The sequence below is a fragment of the Prunus dulcis genome, chromosome 6 (assembly GCF_902201215.1).
Source record: "Prunus dulcis chromosome 6, ALMONDv2, whole genome shotgun sequence".
Lineage (NCBI taxonomy): Eukaryota > Viridiplantae > Streptophyta > Magnoliopsida > Rosales > Rosaceae > Prunus > Prunus dulcis.
Window position 1 is genome coordinate 16068259 of NC_047655.1, and position 22100 is coordinate 16090358.

General features: G+C 36.4%; 1 protein-coding gene across 2 annotated transcripts; it reads left to right on the forward strand.

The window, feature by feature from the left end:
• Nucleotides 1-8084: 8084 nt before the first annotated feature.
• Nucleotides 8085-13628, forward strand: LOC117631891 (UDP-rhamnose/UDP-galactose transporter 4-like). 2 transcript variants are annotated; one of them, XM_034365228.1, is made up of 6 exons: nucleotides 8085-8253; nucleotides 8926-9147; nucleotides 10191-10375; nucleotides 10465-10665; nucleotides 11063-11224; nucleotides 13029-13628. In XM_034365228.1, exons 2-6 carry the CDS (start codon nucleotides 9018-9020, stop codon nucleotides 13344-13346), a joined length of 996 nt encoding a protein of 331 aa, XP_034221119.1. In that variant the 5' UTR covers nucleotides 8085-8253; nucleotides 8926-9017; the 3' UTR covers nucleotides 13347-13628. The 2 variants fall into 2 exon arrangements, with proteins under 2 accessions (XP_034221119.1, XP_034221120.1); XM_034365229.1 differs by having other exon boundaries at nucleotides 8098-8265; nucleotides 8924-9147.
• Nucleotides 13629-22100: the final 8472 nt, after the last annotated feature.

The following is a 22100-nucleotide window of genomic DNA, read 5'->3' on the forward strand; positions in this document are numbered from 1 at the left end:
TCGTATAACAGCTGTAAGCTTTTGCTCCTGAAGAAGCCCCAAAACCCCAGTAGCATCACACTTTTGAACAAAGTATGCATCATAATTGCAAATATCATGCATGACTTTATTGAACAAATGGGGTTGCATTCTAAATCGCCTTCGAAAATCAACATTAGAGTACAAAGAAGTTGGGATAAAATAATCTTCCAAAAGATTCTTACCTCGAGAATGCCTATGTCTTTCCACATTCCGGTGGCAGCCGACTTGTGAACCACGGCGGCGACCTTGGTTCTCTTCATCTTGCAAAGCCACTGCTATGACAACTTGTTCATCGACTTGTCTCTGCAACTCATTGATTTCATCTGCTCTACGGTTTCTCTCATTTGTTTCTCGCTCTTGCCTCTCCAAGCATCTCATAAAATCTTCCATTGAGAATGAATGGAGTACGAATTCTAAATTATGAGAAATGAAAATATAGAAAGATGTGGTGTGAGAGGTATAAGCTGAGCCTCTGGTTTTATAGAAAATTTTGGTAAGATAGACATGCCACGTGGCTTGATTTGATTGGATGAAAATCTTATCTGAAATTTGAACCCAAATTTTTCTGAATTTTGAAATTTGAAATTCATCTGAAATTTGAACCCAAAAATTTATTTGAATTTTGAATTTTGAAATTCATCCGAAATTTGAACCCAAAAATCTTATCAAAATTTTATCGATTATGAATAGTCTTGACACGTAGGAACCGGAAATCTTATCTGAAAATATTATCCAAATAATTAATGAATAGTAATTGCCCTTAGCCATGGCAATAGGTGGAAACACAAAATACTATTTGCAAGGGCAACCACTATTCACGTGAATAGTGGCTGCCCTAGCTCCCCCCTTGCCATGGCTAAGGGCAAATGGGTGGAGTTGCTCTAAGGCAAATGGGTGGAGTTGCTTTAAGGCAATGGCAAGGGCAAGGCAATGGCTGCTACTATTCACATGAATAGTGGCAGTCTTGCTTTTTTTGGTTCCACCCCAAAAGGCTAGGGCAAGCGCAAATACTTTTCATTTTACTTTATTTTCTATTTTTTTATACTTAAAAAATTTTGATAAGCTTTTTTGATAATATTTTCAGTTGTCACGTGCCACTATTTATTATAAAATTCTCACTTAAAATTTAAGATAACATTTTTCGGATAAAATTTTCAAATAAAATTTTCGATTGCCACGTGTTCATATTTATTATAAAATTCACATCTCACTCATCATACAATTGAAATATTCTAGGCCCTCATAGTCCGACACAATGGAGTACAAGAACGACTCAATCATTGGCGGAGGCGATTCCACCGGATCATGACATAGGGGAGTATTTTCCTTCGGAGGACGTAATAGTGCCATTATTTCAGACACAGAACGCACCACTGGAACCGACTGCGGGCATTGTTCGCTAGAGGAGCCATGTGTAATGGTTTTCCTATTTTTTGTTTTGCCTTGCCTAATCTATTAAAAAAATGAAATTGGAAATGCAAGAAATATATATATAAAGACATTAAATTGAATAAAACGGAAAATATTTTTTTTACCTTGTTGCCAAGATTTTGACATCTTCAAACATTTGTCCACGACCCTCCGGCTTCGATAGAAGATGCCATTTGTATTTTTGCACAAATGAAATTTTGTAGTAGAAAATTTGGTGTGGAAAGTGAAAAACATTTGAAGGAGATGAGTTTGTATGAAGATTTGGTGTGGAAAGTTAATAAAATTGTTAGGTATTTATAGGGAAAAAATCCAGAATTTTTTGGTATTTTTTTTTTAAAATTCTGATTTTTTTTGCGTTCGGGAAGCCCACGTGGCATTTTTTGGTTGGGTTTTGTCAGCTGTGACGTCGCGCTGAAGTCATTGAGCGGAAGTCAAATTTTTTCACCTGTTGGCGCGTGAAACTCACGCTCCAACGGTTAAAAAAATTTGAAATGCGCTCGCTGACATCAGCGCCTTTGGGCTGAAGCCTAGGCAAGATCTACCCTTGGGCTTGCCCGGACTGGGTTCGTCGCGCTAGAGTTGGATTTGGGCTGGCGGGGGGCCTCTTGCCCTGGCAAGGCCTGCGCGCTAGACATGCTCTAAGTAAAAACTTCAAAAAATGAATAAAATAACAAAAACTTAAAAAAAAGAAAAAACAAACCAGCCGTATCTCCTCCTCTCTTTCCCCTTCCCTTTCCTCATCCACTCCAATCCCATCCCTACCCCGCCTCCACCCTACTCCAAACCTAGCCACCCCCCACCGCTCTCCTTCGCTTGTACCAACATCACCTATTTCGTCTCTCTCTCTCTCTCTTCATCTCTATATCTGTCTCTGTCTCTCTCCCCCACCTAAGCAACCCCCCTCTCTCTCTCTCTCTCACTTTCATGAGACGCATCATTCCTTGAAGCTTTCCCTAACCTCAACCCACAAAAACTCTAACAAATCCCCTCAACATGATTTCATAACGCAATGAAATTAAGCTAGCCAGCAAGCTTTTGGTACTTTGTTGGGTGGGAGGTTATTGTCTTACAAATTGAATTGAAAAACCCATCATTCATCAGTCCATCCTCCCCTGCGAACTCAAACTCCAGATCCCATGGTCCCTAGCGTACCCATACTTGACCAGAGAACTAGCCATCTTCTCCTAGCCCTAGCCATGACTTTGCCCAGCCAATACCAGAGACCTAGCCACCCGGACTCACCTTCTTCTATGCCCATCTCAGTCTCTCCTCCACCTCTCTCTGTGTCTCTCCCGAACCTAGCCCAGCCCCAGCCTCACCGCCGACGCACTCTGCCCCTCATCTTTCTCTTTGTCTCCATCTATCTTTGTTTCTATGTGGGGTTGGCTATTCGAGGAGGAGATTTACATGTCGTCGAAGAGATTGTGGGGTTGGGTTCGTGATAACGTTAGCATCTAGGTGCGGTGAGAAATCGATCGGTGAGGTTGGATCCAATGTTGATTGATTTTGTACGATTTGGGGTGATGAAGTCGGGAAAGTTGAGGGACGGCTTGGTGTGGGGCGTGGGTGCCTAGAAGAGGGTGGGTGTTGGGTGTCGGGCTATAATATTATCATCTTTCAACCAAAAAAAAAGAAAGAAGGGGAGGTGGATCTTGGAGCCATGGCAACAGGGTGAGGAGAGAGATGGGTATTGCGATGGACATCGGAGGAGGTTTTTTTGGGTGGGCTCTAATATTATCATATTTCAACCGGAAAACAAATAGGCTGGGGTTGGCTCAGAAATTCCAGGTGCTGGGCTAGGGTGTTGGGTGGGCAAATTTAGAGGTAGAGAGAGAGAGAGAGAAAGAAAGAAAGAAAGAGAAAGCGAGAGGGAGAGATGAGATTCCGGGGACGATAGGCGAGTTGGCATTGACGGCTGTGCTGGCGGGAAAGCATCAAAGGACTCGGTGTTTGTGCGGCGAGGTTGGGACGATGAGTTTTTTTGGGGGAAGAGGGGGGGTGAGTTGGGTTTGTATTTTTTGTTTCTTTACTTTTTCTTTTTTATTTTGAATTTTCAAAGGAGGGTGTATTTTGAAAGATTCCTTGAAGTTGGGATACTGGTCAAACGAGTCTTTAAAGGTTGGGATGAGTTTGTAATGACCCCCATAGTTTGGGGGTTTACTTTAGTTGATCCTAAAGAGCTCAATCATTCTTCTCTCTCAAGGTCACTGTCAAATAGGGGTGGGCACGGTACGGTACGATACGGTATTGAGCTCGTACCGATACCGATACTGAAAATTAAAACCGATATGGGATTATCGTTTGTCAAAGTTGGTACCGTAGCATACCGTGCCAAATCGATATCGGTACCATTTCGGTACCAAAATGACACAACTAAAAAATGAACCAATTCATTCACCAAAATAAGTGATGCCTAAGTTACAGATTCAAAGATTCAACATATTCAATATCCAAATTCTAATCAACCAAATCAATATCCATCAACATATTCAATATCCAAATCAACAAAATCCAAAGAAATAAAATGACATAAAACAAAAGAAATAAAATGACATAAAACAAACAGCTTCACCAAACTTATGTATACTAAAATCTCAACCATGTTTGAGGCTTTCAAACCTCAGAAAGCTTGAAAAAGCTTGTACAAACAACATAGCTCTAACAGTAGTATATATAGATAGAAATATTACATATGCATAGCTCTGATAGTAGTATATATTGCTTTTGCATGAAACTATCTATCCAAGTCTCAATCAATCTGAACGGCTAATAGAATATTCAAAATCCTTTTGAACTTTCCAGCTTACATTTTCCAAAAGGATGTGGAGCACATGCTTTCTCTGTAGATGTGATTGAAAGCTGTTGAGGCCCAAAAAATCCACGGCTTGGCCCAAATGAATTCTCAGCCCAGCGCAATACCTTATTGAGAAAAAACCCAACTTAGAGCACACAAAAGTCGGCTATGCACGAGTCACACTCCATGTGCCATGCCAAATAAATAATCCGTCATGCTAGGAATCGAGATTAAGATTATAAAATGCATTAGCTCTACAAATCAATGCTAATTATCCCGTCAAGCATAATAATTAAAAGCATGCCAAGCGATATGCCATGCCAAGCGACATGTCATGCCAAGCAGGAAATCATTATTACACACCCAACTACGCTACAAGCCTAAGTGGGCCCAAGCCACTCGAATGTCGGGGCTTGCTTGAGTGGGTTGTGATATGGATGGTAATCAGTTGTCATGAGGCCCATTGATGGGCCGAGAAATGGAGGTTCCGGGTTGCTTGGGAGCCTTAGAACCCAAGCCCATTTTTTAGGCCCAAACATATGGGTGAGCACAAAAGGAAAAATAACCCAACCAAAATTTCCCAACCAAAAAGCCCAATCAAAATGGTCCACTAAAATTAACCCATATACCCCAATACTTGATGAGATTAGCCCATTTGTTTGGTAGGTTGACTTGCTATCTTAGAAAGCCCATATAAATTAGAGGTAAAGGGCAGCAAAGGCTCCAGCATTTGGCTGAAAAACAAAGCCATGGAAAGAGCTTGGAAGACCACGTGGGCTGCTAGGAGGGAAGGAACAAGTTTTCAAGCAAAACATCCAAAGAGCCAAAAGATATTGGCGAGCAAGGAGCCACCCTTCGAACCATCATGTATACCAAGCTTTTTCCTTCACCAGATCTGACCATGAAGGAGGAAAAGAAAGGGAGAAAAAGAGATATCTGAAAATGGGAATTCATCACTAGGGCAGCTGCGGAAAAGGGATCTTGAGCTCCCAAAATCCCTGATTTTGTGCAAAGGAGCAGAGTAGATTTCACCAAAATAGGATGATTGAAGGGATGAGGGGGGAAAGGAAGAGAAAGACTTGGCAAAATGGGATGGAAGCCATTAGGGTTTCTTGGAGAAAGATAGCTTCCAACGGCTATAAATAGGGCCTCTTCTAACCAACGAAAATCACACACAACCAGAGAGCAAGCTTCCTCTCTTACCTGCAAAAACCCAGCAATTTTGTGCACTATTCACCCTTCTTCCCCATTTTCCCTCTTCTGGCAGATTGCTCTAGTATTTGACAGAGTCACTGTCAAGCTGCCGGAAGAAACACTCAAGCCACCCTTTTCTTTCTCTCCCTTATTTCTTAGCCAAATCTACTTGCAAACCTTTCATCTCTTATCTGGGCACTCTCTCTTACTTCCAAGAACACGTATCTTCCCTTTAGTGCTAAACTCATGCCAATTTTGCTTCCATGCTACGATTTCCTCATGCCAAGCTAAAAACTCATCTGTAAGCACTAAGAATCTATCTGTAAGCAGCCATCATTTTTGTTGGTGAAGCTAACCAAGGTGTTTCCTAAGGCTTTACTACCCTTTCGAAATATTTTGGGGTCTAATCTCTGAACTCAGACATAAGGGATATTTTCTTCAGTTTGCTTTTTACGGCAGTCCAGCTCATCTGCAGCTGCCAGAAGAAAAAGGCCCCTACAAAAGCAATGCAACTAAGCCCTCTAAAAGTCCTTTCCACAGCAAAATATATAGATTTGTCTAGTATAATGCATTAAAGTATTGATCTCTTGGAAACTGAGGACAGGTCAAAAGATTATTCTTCAGTATTCGGTACGATACGGTATTGATCGGTACCAAATATTTGATACCGCTACCATACCACAATCTATTGGTATGGTACAGTACGGTACCGAATATCTCCCTATTCCAAATGAAATCGGTATGGTACGGTATGGTTAGTGTACGGTTTTGGTATTTCGGTTTTAAATGCCCACCCTTACTGTCAAATACAAGTCCTTGGCTAGGAAAAAAAAAAAACACATTCTCTCTTATGAACGGAATTTGTTTCTAATAATATATTATGAACAGATTTTTCCTTAAAACAAACAAATAGTTATATAAATATAAATCTTTTGACTAGCTTTTGAGTAGAAAAAGTGTTTTTCACCCTCATGTTATGTGTTTTTGTTTTTGAAGTAAACATACATGCCTCCATCTTATTAATGGAAAAAAAACAAAAACAAAAACAAAAACAAAAAGCCACGAAGTGCATGAAAATTTGACACTCTCTTACTTTAGAATCACTTAAAGGATGCTATACGTATTAAAAGGAGTGATTTGAGGTGAGGTAAAAAAATGTTATTAAAATAATATAGCCTTAGATCTAATCTGTGGCATATTAACTGGCACTTTGGAGGACAGGTGGTGTTTTCAGTAAGCAATTCCAAAGAATTTCTTACAACACAAACAAAGGGATCGCAGGGAAGTCAATATCAATATTGGAAGAGCACAAATAATCAAAGGAAATGTTGAATATGCTCACAAGGGTCAATCGAAGTTTCATTTTTGTTAGGCAAATACCTAATTTCTCATATCAAAGAGGGAAATAATGAAGCACAAAATAAAAGGATCTTTTGCATACGTGGGCTTAGCCAAATTGATTAGAATGAATGTGCTCTCCGTAGTTTAGATTAATTTAAAATAAAATATCTCTTATATAAAAATAAAAATAATAAAAAATAAAAGAATCGTTTGGCCATTATACCTAACAAAAAAGGAAGAAAAGGATCTTTCATAACGCATATATTTATGCCCAAACATAGTTGAAAGTTCAACTTGGTCCATCATTAAAGGCAGAATTGGGTTTTCAACAAACCCATTTCTATCACCACATGAACAACAATGAAAAGAAATTGAAAAAGATGGCACAAATAGAGAGAAAATGACACTATGCGCCAAGCCAAACACATCAAAAACCTATTTTATATGTGATAAAATACCAGATTTTGAAAAACCCAAAGGAGAGAGATATTTTAAAAGAAGTCAAAATAAACAAAATTGCTCTTATTTATTTTTTGGATTTCCTAAGGAATCCTTTACATTTACATGTCTTTGATTTGAAAGTTGAGAGGCTGTCTTTTTTGAAAAAACTTTGGTTTTTTCCAAAAGTGAAAGTTTTCTTTTGGTTAAAACCTAAATTTACTTAAAAGTTAATCCAATTTAATGAATATTAGCTTACAAGGTAACCTGATGTTTAAAAATAAACTCAAAACATTCTATGTGAGATAATGTGTTCAAGTCGGAGACCCGTTCTGGACAATTACAGTAGTCAAATTTTGTAAGGAGTTTGTTGTTTAAGTGGTTAAAAACAATTATCATGCATCCGAAATAATGTGTTCAAATTCCCCTCCCTTAATATTACTTATGTGAATAATTAAAAAATTATCAAAGCATTCAAACTTATGTAGTTTAGAAATTATCCAACCAACCACAAAGTGTAGTGCGATTGGCAAACTGTCACCTCTAACTGGCAAGCTACCTGATGCCTCAATGGTAAGAGTTCGAAACCTGTTAGAAATATTTTGTGGTTAAGAGCAAGTTGAACTCTGAGTAAGAATTAATCACAGCCTTTGAATGTGGGGGATGGATGACTATTGCTATAAAAAATAAAAAATAAATAAAAAGATCCCAGAAATATTTCCTTGCTCCTTATATCACGGAATGCGCACGAAATGAAGTACCTCCTCTAAATCAAAACCCAATTAAAATATTAATTAAACCCCATTAAAAAAAATAAACAAAAATTAATTAATTAATAATAAGATAAAACGTAGAGGTAAGAGCGGCTCATTCACTTTCTCTCAGTCTACGTCTCCATCTGTGTCTTTAATGGCGAGGGCGGCGTTCCTCAATTTCACATACGCCATTGATTTCTTAACGTTCTCTCAGGCTCCTATTAACTGCGCAGATCCCGAGGCCTTCTCCAAACCTTCCTCGTCTTCTTCGTTTCTGAGGTTCGTGCTCTGAGCTTCGCACTTTTGTTTTTGCTTTTCATTTCACATCTCGAATTTTATTTCCGGGGAATTTCATTTCATCTGAGCAATGGGTTTGCTTGCTTGACTTGACTTCCATTGAACTGTTCTCGGCTATGTGATTTGCAATTCAAATTATTATCATACTTTGCTTTTCTGTGGTTTTCTGTGGATCTGTGTGGGATAGTAATAATAATGCCGCTTCAGTTTCCGGAAATTTGTTTTCCATTTTCTGTATTGCTATGTTCTAGTTCTGGCATTCTCTTTATTTCTAGTCTGAATTCATCGATTTGATAATTCTTTGTTCTTTCTTAGAAGTATCTTAGTCTAGGAATTCAAATCAGGGATCAATTTGGCTTATTTGAAGCACGGTATGTGAAACTGCTGAGTTCAGTTTCTGTTGACAAGAGTTGATTAGTTTTTTTTAGGGTTTTTCTTCAAATCTGACAATATGTGGGTGGGGGATTTTTTAACAGTTTGTCCCACAGACTTGTCATTTAATTTGTTTTATGTTCAATATACATTGGTAAACTAGTAAAATATAATCTGGTACAGCATTGTCAAAGAGTGCTGTGCCTTTTCTGGGGTTTACTTGCACGCAAAGAGAATGCTTCATTTTTTTTCTTTTCTTAAATAACATGATTTTTTACACAGATAGAACTATTGGTCAATGATATTCAGCTCATAGCTTTATGAAGACTGAGCAGTGAAGAATCTGGTGATCAATTTGAAGCTATAGGTTAAAAATGACTTCAGCAGGCAAAGCAGATAGGAAGGCGTCTCTTGATGCTGCATCATGGTTGTTCAATGTTGTCACATCTGTTGGAATAATCATTGTCAATAAATCACTGATGGCTACTCATGGGTTCAGTTTCGGTATGTTTCTGTTGTCGTGATTTACTCACCGAATTTCTTCATTCGCATTGCCTATCTAATCAGTTGATTTTTTTTCTTCTTGATGCCTTCGTTTAGAAGATCTATCAATTTCTGAGGATTTTAGTTCCTAGAATCTTATTGATTGGCGAAAAGGAGGTTTTCTGTTTTACATTTTTAAATTTTTGTAAATTAGATGAAACTATTTATTCTTGGCCTTTGGGTTTCTATTATCCTCTCCTGAGTTGGAAAAGTTTTATTCACTTGCTTTTCGGAACGTTGCCCTTTTTCTTTTTCTTTTTATTTACCAAATTGTATTCACACCCCTTGATGCTCTGTAATCACTCCTCCATTTCCCCCCAATGAAATGTAAAGATGTTAATTATACTTAATGATTTAGGTTCCAATAGTTTTAAATGAAAGTCGGTGCAGGAAAAGAAATGAAAATACCTTTATAATGGAGATGTTCCAATTTGTTGTAGACTTTAGGCCCTTCATTTCTTGTCAGTTGCAAGATCAAAATGTAGGGATGATGGGCAAACAATTTGGCATACTAAATAAGATAGATTGCATATAGTGATGATAAGATTTGGATAGGGTACTTTTTGAATATACGTTTCTTATTAGTTTTTAAAGATTTCTCTGTAAAACTATGATTACCATCAGACCATTTTATTTAAGTTTAATCCTAGTATAGTTGTAAGGTTGGTTTATAAGCAAAAAATTTCTCGATGAGGAGCTTGACTTTTGTGCACTTGAGTGTCCCTGTCCTTAAGTGGATTAAAATCCTCTAAATCATATTTTGAAAATACTTTTTTTCTTGAAGGAAAAAGTAACAAGTCTGTAAGTCTGGATATAAATGCAAAATGATTTACTGTGGACTCTGTCCAAGGTGTATTCTTAATGTGTAACAGGCACGGCCACCTGCTAGTGGTGTGCATGCTTCATAGTCTAACATACTGCTTCCAAAGAAACAGAAGATTTTATTTTGGGGTAAATGTACCAGAAGATTTTCATCCATGTTGACATTTTTCTCTACATAACAGCTACAACATTAACGGGTCTGCATTTTGCCACAACAACCTTACTGACAGTTATTCTCAAGTGGCTGGGATACATACAGCCCTCTCAGCTACCATTGGCTGATCTTTTGAAGTTTGTTTTATTTGCGAATTTCTCCATAGTCGGAATGAATGTGAGTTTAATGTGGAACTCTGTGGGATTCTATCAGGTGAGTTTTGGTAAACTAGTGAACACTTCTCTTTCTTCAATATAGATTTGATACGCTAACGTTCTTTTTCTTTCAAATCTTATTGTCAGATCGCAAAGTTAACCATGATCCCAGTATCATGTTTTCTAGAAGTTGTCTTGGACAATGTTCGATACTCAAGGGGCACAAAACTAAGCATAACATTGGTTCTCCTTGGTGTTGCAGTTTGTACTGTTACTGATGTGAGTGTCAATGCCAAGGGTTTTATAGCTGCTTTAGTGGCAGTTTGGAGCACTTCCCTGCAACAGCATGTAAGTAACTCTTAACTGAATTAATGATCTTAAATAGATAGCGCCAGGATGGAATGGGTTAGGGGTCGTTAAGCGAGTCCTGGGCTCCCGAGGCCCGACTGAATCAAGTTTCAGTTTCATCGGTGTTTCCATATTTCTACCAGTTATTTTTAACATGCATACTAAAGAAATGTTCAAGTTATTTAACCAACTAACGATAATATAATAACCGTTTTGTTTCTAAATGGGTGGGGCTGTGAGATGTTGATTATCAGGATCAGTTTGCGTTTAGGATGTGATCCTAAATGAAAGATTGTATTGACTCATGTAGGTTAACTACAAGCCCCACCTTAGCCAGATCTGATTTTATATATCCCCTTGCATTGTGTTACATTGTTCAATATCTATGTTTGTGCAGTATGTACACTCTCTGCAACGGAAGTATTCGCTTGGATCTTTCAACTTATTGGGACATACTGCGCCAGTACAGGCAGCATCTTTGCTGATATTGGGCCCCTTCTTGGACTACTGGTTGACAAATAAAATAGTTTATGCATATGACTATCATTTGATATCCATGGTAAATTATATATATGTTGGTCTTATTATTTCTAGATTTTATGGCAAGGTTTACGTTTCTATAGTCTATACAAGCATGCCTTCACATTTGGGCCCAATTACTTCATGATTCATTTAGCCTTTACACGCTTATGTGATATGTGCTTCCATTATTCATGCTCAGTTGCATGTGCTTCTATACTTATACACACGTCTTTGTTTGTGACTGCATGTTCATTATTTTCAGTATCATAGTTAACCCTTCAAAATAGTGCTAGTCTTATAAGGTTTCCTATTTACTTTTTTACCTTGTATAACATGAGAAATTTGCATAATAATTAATTGAGTCTATCTAGCTAGATCCTTGATTGCTTCAATGTAATGTTGATTATTGTTTCAATTGTAAGCACTACATGCATGGTTGTGTTAATTACTTCATGTATTTTCTGTCTACTCAATGGGAGGCAGCTCCTAATCTGGTGAACCTGAAAATTTTGCTTGGCAAATTCCATAAGAGATTTATGGTGTCAAGTCAATTAGTTTTTGCAATATTATTTATAAGGAATAAAAACCATCTTTCCTGTCTCTGTATTGTATCTCTCTGAAAAAGAGCCAATATTACTGCACAAAATTCTTTGCCACTTCAAGCGTTGATAAAAACCTTTTAATGACAATAACTTCACAAATAGGAGTCTGGTTCTCCTGTGCAATAACTCTGCTGAATATGCAACGTCTCTCATTACTCTGTTGATCCTAATGTCTTCATCCTAAGGTGAATGTAATTGATGATGCATGATCACCTACGATATCCTACAACCAAATGTTTGCTTATAAATAGATCTCTCTCACTCACACACAAAAACACCAACACACACTCCCTTACCCGTTGATGATTTTTTTTTTTTCTCTTTCTACCATTAAAATCGAATAAAGAAGTGATCATTCATCGTGATACTTCTTAAGTATAGATCAATTGATTTTCATGTTTCGTTTAATACACAGTTTCTTCATTGTGGTAACCTTCATAAGTGTACAGGTGACTTTTTTCTCTTGTAGAGCTGTGTTTCTGATGCAGGACGCGTAGGACCTAAATGTATTAGTTTCCAAATATATTTGTTAGTTTCCTAGATTCTCTAGTTTTCCAAATTCTAGTAGGATTTCTACTTTTCCAGATTTCCAGATTTCTAGTTTTAAGTTTCCTATTTTATTTGGGTTAGGATTTCTGTTTAAGCAAGGGATTTTTATCCTATTATTTCTAGGTTTTAGTTTGCTATAAATACCCCCATGTAGTTCTTTAAAATGCAGATTTGAATGTTGAGTAAACCTTTTCCTAGAACTCTCTGATTTCGTCCCTTCGATCTATATTTCTTCTCCTCGATCTCCGATATTCTTCTTTGTTCTACTGTTTCTGTCCTTTATCTCGTCTTTCGATCTCTATTTCTTCTCCTCAGTCTCTTATATTCTTCTCTGTTCTATTGTTTAAGTGCTTAATCTAATACCTATGGGCTGTACTACATCAATTTCCCTCCCAGGGGCTGATTGGCACAAATATTCCTCAATGTTAAGAAAACTTTAGCAAGATCATAATACCATAGTTCTTTTCAGACAAATAAAAATGAATTGAGTTTAAATGGTGTTGTGTGTGAACCATGGTAGGATTATCCCACAATTTATAGAGCTCGAAACGTGCATGCCTGTGAGCACATATGCGAATACATTTTCCTAACAGCTGCTTATAATGACTTGTGACAACCCACATTTTGCTTATGGCTGGGTATAACTTGTGACTACGGTTAGTGATTTGCGATGCTATTTGTTTCCTGCAGTCGTTAATTGTCCTGTCTTGCACCATTGCGGTAGGGACCAACCTCAGCCAGTTCATCTGCATTGGTAGATTTACTGCTGTGTCATTTCAAGTCCTTGGCCATATGAAGACAATTCTAGTCTTGATCCTAGGGTTCATTTTCTTCGGGAAGGAGGGTCTCAATCATCAAGTAGTTATAGGTATGTTCATTGCGATATTGGGAATGATCTGGTACGGCAACGCCTCATCCAAGCCAGGGGGCAAGGAGCGTCTTCCAAGCAGCAAATCCCAAAAGAACAGTGCTTTATCAGAATCTTCTGAAGTCGATGAGAAGGTATAGAATTCAGCGACAAGTTGTGACAACAGTCGGGGATAAATCTAAAGAGAGAGTGAGAGAGAGCAATATAGGTCAGCTGATTCAAGGAGTTTCTTCACAACCGGAAAGCCAGATCCCTTGATTATTATACTTTTTTTTGTTTTCACCATAGTTCATATTTGTGTTCTTGAATTTAGTCAAAGTGAAAGTTCCCATTGCATGGGTGTAAAATTTCAGCCTCTGGAAGTTACCTTGTACCACAGTTATTTTTTATAGAAATTTGTTTATTAAATTGATTTCAGACCATCTAATGTGAGGTAATAACATGTGGTAAACTCTATTTTGACAGAATTAAACCCTATTTGTCTGCCTTCCCTTGATGCAGTTTGGCATTAACTAATGAATTCGAAATTTTTCATAAATTGGGCGTCAATAAGTTGCACTGCATATCATCAGCCATTAAAAGAGCTTTTATGAAAGTCTGATATATGTTCGGTGGGAGTAGTATATAGGAGAATTCAGAATAATTGAAACTCTACAAGAGTTTTTGGCAGATTCTCACTCTTGGTGGTCCCAGTACACATCATAGATCCGCCTATTTAACACAACCATACAGGACAGGCCTGTAATAAACCATTGTTTTGAAGCATGGGAAATGATGCATCTGTGAACATAAAGCAAATTCTTTGAAATTATGCAATAAATGAATTGTAATTCAAATGGTTAAGAGCGATTAATTTGCATATGAATTATTGCGTTATGTTTTCTCATTCTCTAATATCCTTCATATAAACAAAAAATCTAAGAAAATTTTGCAAGAATACCATCTGAACCTACAATGTCCCAAATTGATTTTCCTCATCAACGAGCCCTATACATGTAGATGAACTAAAACATCCCTCCAAATGAGGGGCGTGTGATACATTTTAACAAAAAAGTGGACGGAACATGACATAAGGAGTAAACTACAACACTTTATAGAGTTGAAGTGATTAATAATAAAAATTAACAAATTCAATTGAGAATCACGCAACATGTCTAGAAGTTCAAATAGCATTTCTGTAAATTTCAACAAATTAAAAAAAAAAGGATACTGTGGACAATCATGGTATGGAATACCTGCATACCCTTTGGTGTCACCTGGTTCTATCACATGCTTTGTTTGAAGTTTTAACGTTTAGGGAAAATAATAATTCTTCCCTTTGGTCAAAGTTGGTACATGTTTTTTAGTAAATCATAACAGCATCGAAATAAAATTATAAACAAAATGATATTCTGGCAGTGATTTGACTTTGATGTATTAAGGTGCCTCTTCACCTACTTTACTGTTCAAGTACTGCAAATACCAGCTATGCATTTCTGCCGCCATTTGCACTCCAGGTGAATACAACCAAAAAAAAAAAAAAAACATTGGTAATGTGAAGTCTAATGGCAGTGGCACAATGAAAACTGTTTTAGAATTCGCCAACGAGAGTTGGTTTAGTTGATAAGGTTTTTGTATTGTGTACAGTTTTATGTGTAAGTCCTTTTGACTCGAGATTGTGAGTCTGTCTGACGTTGACAATGAAAGTAGCTAATCCCCTTCTAAATTTTAGCTCATAAAAAATAAAAAAATTAGGATTCAGTTTTTTTTTTTTTTTGGTGTGGTCCCAACTCTCAATAATTTGTTCACATTTAATTATGAGATATGTCATATATTCATTCTTAACACCAATAATATAGATAAATCATATACCATTTATTTTTATAAACAAACCCAAAAAATGACAGTTGGCCCTATTGAATTTAATTTTCATTATTAAATTACTTTGATGCCCTATTGAGTGTTTTGGACTTTTTTTAATGAGGTTTTTGGGTTGAGTTTGTTTTAAGAAATCAATAGCAGTTTTGTAATTTAAAAAAAGTTAAAAGCTTTTTTGCTATGTTGTAAATTGGTTTTGGGTGTTTTTCTAAAGTCCATTTCATATAGGGATTTTTTATAATTTGATCTCTTATATTAGGTATAATAGTGAATCTCCCTTTAATTATTTGTATTTCTCTATGTACCTGAAGTCCTAAATTTTATTTCTTCTTTAATACGTTTATATTTTAAATAATATAAAATAAAAAAAATAAAAAAAAAGGAGTAATATATTGATAGCAGTCGCAATTCTGCAAAGTGATAGAAAAAGTGAGGCACAAACAGCCCCAAGGCCTAACAAAGCAAGAAAAATGAGAGCATGCATAGTGTAATTACCAGAAAATCATACCTAAAATTGGTCATGAATAGCGAGGTTCTTTTAATTATGATGGAGAAATGATGCACAGAAATCAGATACAGAAGAAAATTTGGTTCACATACAGCTGCTTTGGCCCTACATTTTATGCCTATCAATTATACCTATGAGCTAGGGATAGTTTGAGTTTGACCCAAGCAAGACATTAAGGCATTGTGGCCTAACATTTTCATCTCCAACCACATCGATTGTAAAGACTCCATTGAAAGCTTCTCTTTCATCTTAACCAAACGTGACATTATTAAGAAAAATTCTAATGAATTATTCTGTCACGCGACATGCGTTGTTGTATTGTTTAAATATGTCACGTGGAAAATAGGCATATAAATTTCTATCCCCGAATCTGCCTTATTAGCAGTAATCGTGTGGATAATATTTTCAATAGAATGATATTGTTATGGTACAGTCTATAATTTATGAGACGAAGAAGACCCTTTTGCAATTATTTATTTAAAAAGTAGATGCAAATGACAAAACTCATAAAGCCAGCTGGGCTTTACAATGTGACTTCTCTGTATTTGAAGGGTTGTCCAATCACCCTTGTATGGCCCAACTCTCTCCATACAACTCATAGCCAACAGAAAAATACTCGTCTCCTTCCCTTGGAATGGAAGTAGAAATCTTTATTTTTCTCCAAATAAAAATTTAATACGTGTGAAATTATTTTTATAATTTTTGATAAATTATTTTTGTATATGTGTCAAACTATAATTTAAAAAAATGAAAAATTTCTTCTTTCAAGGAAGAAGGCAAGCAGTGTCCTAGTCAAAAATAATTTGGTGGAGGTGGGGTTCGGGGGTTGTGGGTGGGGGTCAGTCCTCTTTTAATAAGTGATATCTCTCACCCTCCGTGTGGCCATTAGTTTTCATTCTCATTTTCCAATTTGTACTTTGTGCTTGATTACTTGATAGATAGAAAAAGAAAGATAAAGACAAAAAAAAAAAAAAAAAAAGGACCAGAGGCCCACAACCTTGACCTTCTTTCCTCATTCCTCAAACCCTAAACACATAAACACAAAATTAATCATATTATCTTCATTAACACCTCCTTTAATTAATCACATTTCTGTGCATTAAATTTTAGCCCTACTACTTAATGTGTGGGACCAACGAAAAACCGAACAATAATTGCTCGCGAGTTTGTGCACGTGTGGGGGGTTATTTTTAGAGATTTTTATTCATATTCTTTTTTATTTATTTATTGAGTGCCCCGAACCCAATGCGCACGATAGCAACAGAAATAGTAAAAATTGGGCTGGAAATAGTATGAATCCACCATTCTCTCTTCTCTCTCTCTCTCTCTCTCTCTCTCTCTCTCTCTCTCTCAAGTCTCGAAGCGAAGCGTACCGTAGTATTGACAGTAACAGAATGGCCACGCTGTCGGTGACGTTGGGGTCAAACTAAACGGCTCCGATTGGTCCACGTTAGCACCACGGACATGGGCACGTGTTGATTGCAGCTGCTAGGCCCCACCCCCTCCAACTCAAGACATCATCATTTTTTTGTATATCTCCTCAATTTTTTAGTGCCCATTTATTCAAAATTAGATGAGAAGCTTATCAAACTCGGGCCCATCCGGACCCACCTGGGAAAAATGATGTAAATGTGGGCCCTCATATTACCTAGACAAAGAAATAGGAATGGGTTGTGAGAGGTGAGATGGTGACAGTGCGATAATCATATCAACCCTGATCAAAGGAAGAATGAATGTGTCCAAGTGACAGTCGAGCAATTTTGTTAACTTTTTTTGTTTATTAATTACGACGCTAGAAAGAAAAAAAAAAAAGTAAACGTTACGCATGCTGGTGAATGGGTAAGCGACACGTCGTATAAGCGGTTAACATTTGACAGCCGTTGATAAGTATCGGTGTTTGTGCACGGGAGAAAGTGACGTTAGGCGAAGATTCACTATTCTTTTCTTCTTTGCTGGTAAAAGATCCAAATAACAGTAAAAACTGATTATCTATCAGTATAGGTATTTTCAGTCACAATTATTCCTTCAAATATGTCTCAATTCAATCTTAATAAATACTTTTCTAAATTCCATCTTTACCCTCGTCTTCAACATATCAACAAATTCTTAGGTGCATTGTTATGGTTTCAAGAAACCCACTGAGGAAGAAAGAGTGAAGTATTTCATCAAAGCACATATCTATCTACTATAAATATATAACCACATGCTTCACACATGTATATTTCAATAAGAGAGTGTAATGGTCAAGTTTGGAAGTTTGCCATGGTTATGGCAAATCACAATGCCCACTTTTGTTTTTTTGTTTTTTTTTATTATAATTTTGTGTTCGAATGATAACTTGTTTGTTAAGAATACTAGCCTCTTCGCACGTGCTTCCGTGCCGTTGAGAGGCCTTTTTAAAAAAAACTTAAATTTAGTTTAGAATTAAAAAAAAAATAATGGGTAGTTGTGTTTCATAAAACTAGGATCAATTATCTGATTTTTCTTTTAATTTTAATTTTTTTAAATATGAAAAAGTGTGAATTTACCATATTATCCTCATTTAATTAATAATTTCAATTCTTAATGTTTGCATTAACCAAGGGCATTTTCTGGTATTTTGAATGTTTTACTGTTCTCTGCCTTTGGCTTTATATATATAGATTTTATTCAGAAATAAATTTTCACTTAAACAACTCTAGCCCTACTTCTTTGTATTTTCGTTGAACCATAGATGTTCTTCTTGTTGAGCCTCGCTCTTTCTTTCCCTATCTCTTCCTCTTTATGTCTTAAGCACTTTCTCTCTTCTACCTATTTCTCCCTTATTCACCACTTCCTCTTTTTTGAAGGATGCGTACACTTTTTAGGTTAATAAAGCGACAATCATGATATTGCATTTAATCTCTAGGCAACGGAAGCAATGGATTAAAACTTTGAGCTTTAAAACAAATCCAACCCAAGTATCTTTAAGCCTAAGCTTAGATTGTTCCAACCAAGACTCTATACACCTAGAGAGAGGGAAATGAAAACTTTTTTACCTCTGTAGCACTACCAATAGGAAACTCTTAGGTTGATTAGCTAAGGATGGGCCTTCAACACCAACAAGAATTTCTCAAGCAGTCCAAAGGAGGGTGCTCTATGTTTCCACACCAAAGAAAAGAGAAGGATGAAGATTAATCTAGAAGGTTGGATTTGCTAGAATCCCCTCCTAGATGGTTGACCCCTTTAGTAGAGAATGAGAGGATTTGGTTTGCCTCTTAACTCAAGAACACAAGAGAAAACCCTAAGATGAGATGATACCATCTTTATCTATATAAAGGGGTTCAAATAACCCATGTGGCCTCACCCAAACCCTATGGCCAGTTTTGGCCTTGTTATGCCTTGAGCCTTTATCTCGTAAGTTTTTAACTACAACTTCACTTACAAGTAGGGCTGGCAATGGGTCGTGTCGTGTCGGGTTCGTGTCGTGTCGGAATAATAAACGTGTCAAGAATGCTCAACCCGAACCCAACCCATTTAATAAACGTGTCGTGTCGGGTTCGGGTCGTCTTTTATCGTGCGGGTTTCGAGTCGTGTAACGGGTTCATAAATAATAACATGCATGTTACAAAACCCACAACCGAAAAAATTTAAATTAAAAAAAACAGAGAGAGTAGAGAAAATATAAGGAAAAGAAAGAAAAAAAAAAGATAGAGAGATGAGAGAAGAGAGAAGGAAAAGAAAGAAAGAAAAATAGAGAGAGAGAGAGAGAGAGAGAGAGATTGAAGGAAAGAAAGAAAGAGAAAAGAAAGATGAGAGAAAACTAAAGAGAAAGAAAAGAAAGAAGAAAAAAAAAAGGAGAGAAGAGGAAAGGAAAAGAGAGAAGAAGAAAAAAAGGGAGAAAGAAGAAAGAACGAAAAAAAAAAGAAAAAAAAAAAAGAAGAGGAGAAGAGAGACCGAAAAGAAAGGAAAACACAAAAGAAAAAGAAACATTATAAATATCAAAAGGTATACTATAAAATCATAAAATTGTTTGTAGCATGGTGGATAAGGTGTTTGAGAGAAATGAAGATGGTAGGAGTTCGAAACCCCTTGTGTGTGTTTTGAAATCTCCATTTGTCTTTATTTTTTAGTGGGTTAGCGGGTTGTACACGGGTTGACACGACCCGTGACACGACCCGTTTAATAAACGGGTTAGATAGGTATTATAGCGGGTTAGCGGGTTGACCCGAAACCCACCCGTTTATTAAACGGGTCAGAACGGGTTGACCCGAAATTGACCTGCTTTTTTATCGTGCGGGTTGAACCCGCTAATTTCTCGTGCGGGTTTCGAGTCGTGTATCGGGTCGTATCCGAAATTGCCACCCCTACTTACAAGCCCAATGGGTCCAACCCCGATGGGCCTTGTGATCCCAAAATGATTTTAGGCCCAATCTAAATTTCCCAAGCCGTGATGAATTAATTAATCCTTGTTCATCATCTCCTAATTAATTTCATCTCTAGCCCTTATGGGTATACGATCCATTAGGTTTTAATAGGCAAAGGTAGTGGGCAATTCGAAATCTTTCTTAATCGATTATGAATTAAAACTCCTTTTTAATTCTCTCTTTAATGAGGACCCACATTTAGTATATCCTCAAAGTTTCCACAAGTCATGGGGTAACATCTACAATCGTGCCATGACTATCCAACCCGATATAGAAGTGGTAGAGAACCTATTCAGTTGGAATTACAGTGTAATTCGGTCCTTCTCTAACTCAATGCTCTTGTTCACATCATTAAGGCTCCGAATACATGTTAAGCCCCTAATGTAAACTCTTAAGCTTATATGATTCATAAGAGCATGATTAGAATCTCTATTCTCGATCGTAGTCAATGCTTTGGCTAAAGACTTCTTAATCATATCACCAGAGCATTCTCCCTCTTTACAGAAGGTATAGATCCCTTGTTGTATACTCATCTACCTCTATGGAGTGATCATGAACCCTAACCATACCTTGGAGTCATTCCTTCGAAAGAACTCGACTATTTATTCTTATCAAAGACCCGCAACGCTTCCATAAGACAGTTGTGATGCCTTAGGTCAAGGGCTAACTGTACGTTATTGCAACTATAGATATCTTATTTGACTATGTAGGTTCCATACAACATCTCTTGCTTGATCACGTTGAATGAATTCATTCTCTAATGAACACCCATACACCTATCTTAGTGTCACCTACACAAATGACTTGAGACCAATCATCCTTCCAATTGAGCATATATGGTGTATGCCGATCTTTGTGGATCGTTAATGCCTAGTTGGATGATCCTATGACTAGGAACTCTTTAGAGTGTGAGCTATAGGGAAAGGTGTCCTAGATCTAACTTCCTTAGATCGCTTTCCTCATCTCATAGTCCATGAACTTGTTGATTAAGTAAATAATAGTTAATGAGACATATACTTAAATCAACATCAATTCCCTTTTATATCAACAACGTCTGAAAATATCCAAAAGTTTACATATCATACTTGGCTTGAGTTCATATTTCCAACATTTTTATCTTCAACCAAACTAAAAATAGGCCAAATCAAACCAAACCAAAACCGTATAGGTTCAGTCGGTTCCTCTAGACACTCTGTATGAAACCCATGGTACTTTGTATGAAAACCCAACCAAACCAGATTGTGCCCATCCCTAGATAATTATGTACTTTGAAAGTTTAAAATTAAGCAAGAAAACTCAATTTAACTAGCATAACTGTCTTACTAAACTAAATATATTATATGTTGGTAAAAATATAAAGATAATTGCTATATTTTACAGAATTTTGAAAATAAAACTTCACTATAAATTCGAAATAAATACAAGAAAATAACGACTAATAAATAAACTAATAACATTATAAATCTTAAAATAGTAAAACAAAAGGCTTATTTTCAATTTTTTTTTTTGAGTTTATTGTCCAAATTTGAATTTCCACATTTACACCTCATGTTCGTATGTGTACGCAGTGATTGTTTTTTTTTCTTGTCTTGTTTTTGTTTTGTGTACAAAGTTTTAGTATTCTTTTAAGCTATACTTAGCTAAGTTTATCACATTAAGCACTAAGTTATTTGGTGAAAATAGGGAGAAGGAGATTGGTAAAATGCTATTTGGTAAATTTTTCATACTAGATATATAGTATGTTTATGTTATTTTTATACAAGCGAGGGAAGATGAATCAAATACATAACCTAACGTGCATGGGTAAATACTTTTAATCACTTGAGTTGCAAGCTGCAATCCTATTGTATATTATGTAAACAAAATATTGTGAGTGAGAAAATATAATCTCCACTGAGTACTTATCTCTTAACTTAAGAGCATTCACCTCCGCACCCGAGGTCCTAAGTTCAATTCCACCATCTCGAATATTGCTTGTATAAAAATACTAAAAATAAAAACAAAAAAATTATTTAGTAGGATAATTTTATAATTTTAAATTACAATAATAAGAAGGTAAAATAAGATTTTTGTATCCGTTAAAATTCATAGTTTCTTTGTATTTTTGTATAAGATAAAAATGAAAAGAAATGCAATATAATATG